This window comes from Neophocaena asiaeorientalis, unplaced genomic scaffold (assembly GCF_003031525.2).
Source record: "Neophocaena asiaeorientalis asiaeorientalis breed wild unplaced genomic scaffold, Neophocaena_asiaeorientalis_V1.1 scaffold45, whole genome shotgun sequence".
Classification (NCBI taxonomy): domain Eukaryota; kingdom Metazoa; phylum Chordata; class Mammalia; order Artiodactyla; family Phocoenidae; genus Neophocaena; species Neophocaena asiaeorientalis.
The window spans coordinates 1,862,178-1,867,651 of NW_020174642.1; the positions used below are offsets into that span (position 1 = coordinate 1,862,178).

Sequence of the window (5,474 nt, forward strand, 5' to 3'; positions counted from 1 at the left end):
AGGGAGCTCAGTTCCAAGGAGGAGCGCGGCACCGTGGGCTGGGGGTGGGGGCAATGGTGAGGACGCAGCACCCAGGAACGGAAGCAGTGGAGGCGCGCACTGCACAGTGGGGAGTGACAGGGGCATTTGCTCCGGGACCTGGTTCAACCCCCTCTGGCTTTAAACAGCGCTGCTCGGGTAGACACCGTTTTATATGAAGGCACAGCTACGTGCGTCCCTTCCTCCAAACCCCCCTTCCCCCGAAAAAGAGGTGATTCTAAAAACTGTAGTTTCCCTGAGAACTTGGCCTCACACGGCCGGGGCAGCCCTTGGTTATACCGGGGAGGAAAGGAGGGAGGGGAGCGTTGGAGACTTCCTTTCCTGCCTCCTCTCTGGGCGGGAAGGAGACTCTCAGCCACACTCCAGAAGCGGCTGTCCGGGCCTTGCCCTCACGGGTCGTCCCTGGCCCAGGGCCAGGGGTACCAGTTGGTCAGAAGCTGGTATTTGGTACCAGAAGCACTTACGGTCGTGTCCAATCTCCATATGTGGATAAACCCACAGCTGTCTCAGAACTGTTACCGTTCCTCCCTGTCGCTCCTATTGGTTTGGGGGCTTGTGGCTTTCTAATAAAATCTGTCGATGTTCCTTTTTCAACAGTATGATATGAGCAAGCTTTATAGACGATCAGAATAGAACCACTCGTGGATTGGAATAACCTAAAACTGTCGACTTTAGGTGTGGGTGTTTTTTTAGTTACTTTAAAGTAGAATCTCCCTCCCTTCCCGTTCTTTCCATCTCTGAGCACAAAGTGATTTGATTTCTTACCTGACTGGGAGCAGTCATTTCGGTACCCGAGGGTTTGACAGAACTCAAAGGATGTTGCTGTGAATATAGTTTTGGTTATTTGGGGAGTTCTGTTGGCTTTTTAGTTTTTTCTTTCCTGGATGTGTAAATATCAATAACGAGGTAAGTGCGTGCTGCGGAGCTGTTTGCTCACGTGACTGCCAGTCCTACCCCCTCACCCCCCAGTCTAAGCCGGGTCTCTTCTATATTGGTTTCTTTTTGCCAGTTTAACACAAATGACAAACTCCTCCGTGCTTCCTGTCTCCCGCAAACCGCCTGGGCGCTACCGGAGTTGCAATATGGGCTTCACGGCGTCTGCACGTAACATCCCGCCTCTGATCGCTGCCCCTGGCAGAGAGTGTATCATCTGTTTTATTTTTGTAAAAAGAAAAAAGTGCTAAATAATATTTATTACTTGTTTGGTTGCAAAAAAAATGAAATAAATGATCGAGTGTTGAGATTTTAAATAAAATTTAAAGTAAGTCCGGTGTTTTCCAGCCTTGTGGGTGGGAGGAGGTGCGGGGAGCCGCCTGGGGAAGGGGGTGCAGGATTCCATCCCTTTGGGCCGGATTTGGGGACCGTTCTGCTGGTTTTGCCCTGGAGAAAGATAAAAGGGTTGTTTGCCTATTTTCCTCCCCCGTAACAAACATACTCACATTCTCTTTAAAACACGTTCTGAGCACATCCTCCGGGTGCCTCTCACAACTCACTTATTTTTATTTTTATTTTCTAACGCCTAATCCGGAACTCCTCTTCCCTTTGGTCGAGGATTATGTTAATTGAAAGTGAAATTTTCCCTCCCTGCTCGAGGAACTTTGGGCCTCTGGAGTGAGGCCCGTGCCTTTGACTGGGGGGTCCGGGCGCTCAGGTCTCCTGCCCTGCCGCGATTCCATTTGCTCTCTGCTGAGAGGCGGTCGCCCACCCGCATCCAGCTCGGGGCTTCAGCTGAGGACCGGCCACGTGAGGCCACCCCCGCGACCGGCATCGCCACGGTGTTCCCGGCAGAGCGCTGCGGGAGCGTTTGGCGCAGGATCCGCTAACCCTTCACTCCCTTCCCTGCGCTGTGCACGACCCTGCCCCGGCGCCCACCCCGGCCTTGAACTGCAATATGTCAGGTGCTGGGAACTGCCCGCGGGGAGCGAGACTGTTGCGAGACGCGCTTTGGCCTCGTGCTCTTCCTCCAGGGCCTCCTCTGTTTTGTCGCCGCTACTGGGGTCTCCACAATCCAAAACAGCAATACAAATTGAGGACGTGGCTCTTAAGAGAGATTCTGGGTAAAAGTTAAAAAGCTTCGGCCTTTCCCGATCACGGAAGAGGACAGACCATTTTGCAATCTTTCAGCCCGCCGGCTTACGGAAGAACGCGCACCCTCGAACGCAGTGAAGTGCGGACGCAGTGGACTGGTCCCGCGGCCCTGGGCCCTCTCGCCGACGACGTCTTTGGTGGCCACCGGTGGAAGGTCCCTGCGCCTAGGGCCCCCCGGGGCGGGGAAGGTTTCCCCGGTTGGAACCCCACTTCTTGAGGTCGCCCCTGAGCCTAAGGAGGACTCCCCTTGCCCGGGAATGAGGGTAGCTGCATCCCCTCGCTCGGGGACAGGTGCTTCCAGGTCCTCCAGAAGGTACTATCGGGCTGCTGATCTAAACAGCAGGCGGGCGCCCAGGGATGGATGCTGTAGGCCTCGTACCCGGCTTCGCTTTTGACGGAAGGCTGGGAAGAGGCCGAGGGGCTGCGGAGGGGGGAATAAAGGGGGTGGGGCCCAAACCGCACCACGCGAATCCAAGAAGAGAGTAGGGCAGGATCTAGTGGCTTTTATTTCGAAATCCCATTTGAAACGAAAGTTGTTACGAATTCAAAGCTGGGTCCTGCTCCAGCCGAAGACACAAACAGAGGGGACCCCGCGGGATGCGGGTAGGGGGTGGGGCTCCGTCGCAGTCTCAGCTTCCTTTCCCCCCCTCAAGGCTTGACGTGTGCAGCCGTGGGCTCCCGGCGTGCGCGGTGTATGCATAGGGGGGCAGATGCTGAAACAAAATAAATCAAGTCTTTCCCCACAATCCCCATACCCAAACTCTCGGCCCGCGTCCAGCCGCCAGTCTCGCTAGACCTGGGCATCCAAGGAAGGAGGGCCTGGATCCAGCCAGGCTCCGGGCCCTCCCCGGAACCACCCACCTAAACCTTGCGCCCAGCCACGGATCTGGGCCACCACTTGGGAGAGCGCAGCGTCCTCGGACTCCGATTCGGCGCGCACAGGCGCACACGAGCGCGCACGTCCGCCCGGGGCAGGTGGCTCCTTGCGGAGTGGCCTTAGACTGGGGGCAGCCTGGGTGGGTGACTCAGGCCAGCGGCTGGGCTTCGGAGTAGAGCGAGAAAGAATGTTATGCTACCACGCGGACTTCCAAGGCGCACCCACAACCCCCAGTGAAAGCGAGGGGAGGGGAGAAGGCGGTGGCTAAACGGTCCCGGGAAAGACGCGGTCGGTCCGCAGGGCACTGGGACGGAGGGCCCCCTTCCCGGCAGCATTAACTTCTCTCGTGCGCTGGTCTACAGCTCAGCTTCCCCACGCCCCACGTGGCCCTCGCAATTCCTCAGCTCTCAGCCTCGGGGCCCAGAGACTTCTATCACCAGCCCCCAAGGTCTTCGAGAGTCTCTCCAACCCCTCCCCCACCATAAAAAGCCGCTGACTTGAGGTTGAGGGGCAGTGCCTCCTCCATGGCCTCTGTCCTCCAGAGCACTGTCCTACCTCTTCACTCCCTTACTGGGCAGCAGACACAGAGAAATGACGGTTCCCTGGATTCTGTGTTGGAGAGCACGCCAGAACCCCTGGGTGTTGTCCTGCACCTCTAGCGCCCATAGAGCTGAAGCTCTGACTCTCAGGAACAGGCAGTAAGCCAAGGGGCAAAGCAAAGCTTCACACCTAAAGCACATCTCAGTTGGGAACGTTGCTGAGACCCAAGGTGTCGCACTCCGAGAGGATGGCTGTAGGAAGAACTATACCAGGGACACTCATGCAATCTGGGGTTGGGACAGCCCAGCAAGTAAGACCCGTCCTTCTCATTCCCAGACTGAAACCAGGGAAAAGCCCTGAGGCCAGGGCATTGGGTTTTAAAGCCCCCAAGACACTCTCAGTGCTGGAGAGCTGTCTGTCTGCCTCGCCTTAGGGCAGAACCCACCTAGCAATCTGTCTGAACTCCCTCTACTAAGTAAACACCTTGACGCCCCCTAGAAGTTCACCAAAAGCAAAAGATTCCCCCTATACAAGCCCACCTCTCATTTTAGGTCCTTCTTTTAGTATGGACTTTGAGCCAAGTCTGGGTCTCCACACACGTGCTCCACATTACCAGTAAGGATTATGGGGGTCTTTGACGGGGGTCCTGCACCAAAGGTCTCAAGACTTTGCTGGTGACAGGCTCTTCAGTCATTGTCTCTGCAAACCTGTAAGAGGGGCCAGATTCAGGCCTGGCGGTTCTCAGGGTAAGTTGTTGCTGCACTGAGTCCCACCCTGGCTGGGCAGGGGTGCCTGTGGAACAGCAGGGATCAGCCTGCCACTCCTTGGCTTGGAGGCTGCAGACAGACCATAGGCTAGACCCCTGGGGCTAAGCCCTCCACCCCCTGTCAAAGTAATGGGCCAGCCTAGGCAGGGCAGAGACGGGCGTCCCCCCTCACTCCCATTGCTACTTCCCATCTCTCTCTTGTGACTGCTTTGTTGCTACAGGGCCGCATCCATTTGTGGCTGGGGTTAATGGGGGGAGGGGACGCTGCAGAGAAGAACAGATGTGGCCGATCGGGGAGCAAGGAGGCAGCGCGAGGCTGCACCTCGGGGAGCTCAGGATACTAATAATAGGCGGAGGAGGCTGGAAAAGGAGGCACTAACATTTATTGTTGGTATAGAGCATCGCGCTGAGAGCTTTGCGTGTGTTATTAATTCATTCAATTCTCCCGGTAACCCTTTGAGGACGGTGCTACTATTATTCCGTTTTACATGCGAGGAAACTGAGGCACAGAGAGGGTGAGTGGCTCGCTGAGGGGAGGAGACAGTAAATGCAGGCGGCAGGGCTGTAATCTGGGAGTCTGGCTCCAGAGCCCACCTCGGGGAGGTCGCCCCATCCGCACCAAGGCCCCCCTCGCCGCCTCCCCCTCCACGGCTGTCCCCAGATTCTGGCTGAGCCGCCAGCCTCGGGAATCGTCGGAGCTCCCGCGCTGCAGCCGGCCCGCACCACGCCCAGCCCCCTTAGGTGACGCTCTCAATGCTCCCCCTGTGCGCCTGGACCCCATCTGGCCCCGACGCCCCCATCTGGACGGCGGGCGGTGCAGAAAGGCCTTAGCAATTAGCGGGCTCGGGTGGGCGCGCGGCGCGGGCGGAGAAGGGCCGCAGCAGGGGAGCTGAAGCGGCCCCTAATTAGGCGGCCCGCGGCGCCGAGAGGGACTGTCGTTCGTGGCGGGACAGCTGCCACCTCCGCTGGCCCGCGGGCTGCATCCCCTGCCCGGTTGCGCCGTCCACACCGCGTGCTGCAACTCGCAGAGGAGTCCTGCGCGGGTCGGGCTGTGGGACCTCCGAGGAAGCGGTGGGGTGCGCGAGCAGGGAGGGCGCGCTGTCCTTCCCGGGAACCTCGGGCCTCACTTTACAGCACGCCGAGGGCCCCACGGACACGGGAGGG

At 58.1% G+C, this 5,474-nt stretch overlaps 1 protein-coding gene across 1 annotated transcript in view; it reads left to right on the top strand.

Annotated features, from left to right (window-relative positions):
* The window catches only part of OLIG2 (oligodendrocyte transcription factor 2), a 2,545-nt gene extending 683 nt beyond the window's left edge, over window positions 1-1,862 (top strand). Inside the window, exon 2 of the mRNA XM_024758413.1 lies at window positions 1,731-1,862. Within this exon, the coding sequence (XP_024614181.1) occupies window positions 1,731-1,862 (132 nt within the window). The remainder of the gene's footprint in view (window positions 1-1,730) is intronic.
* Window positions 1,863-5,474: the final 3,612 nt, after the last annotated feature.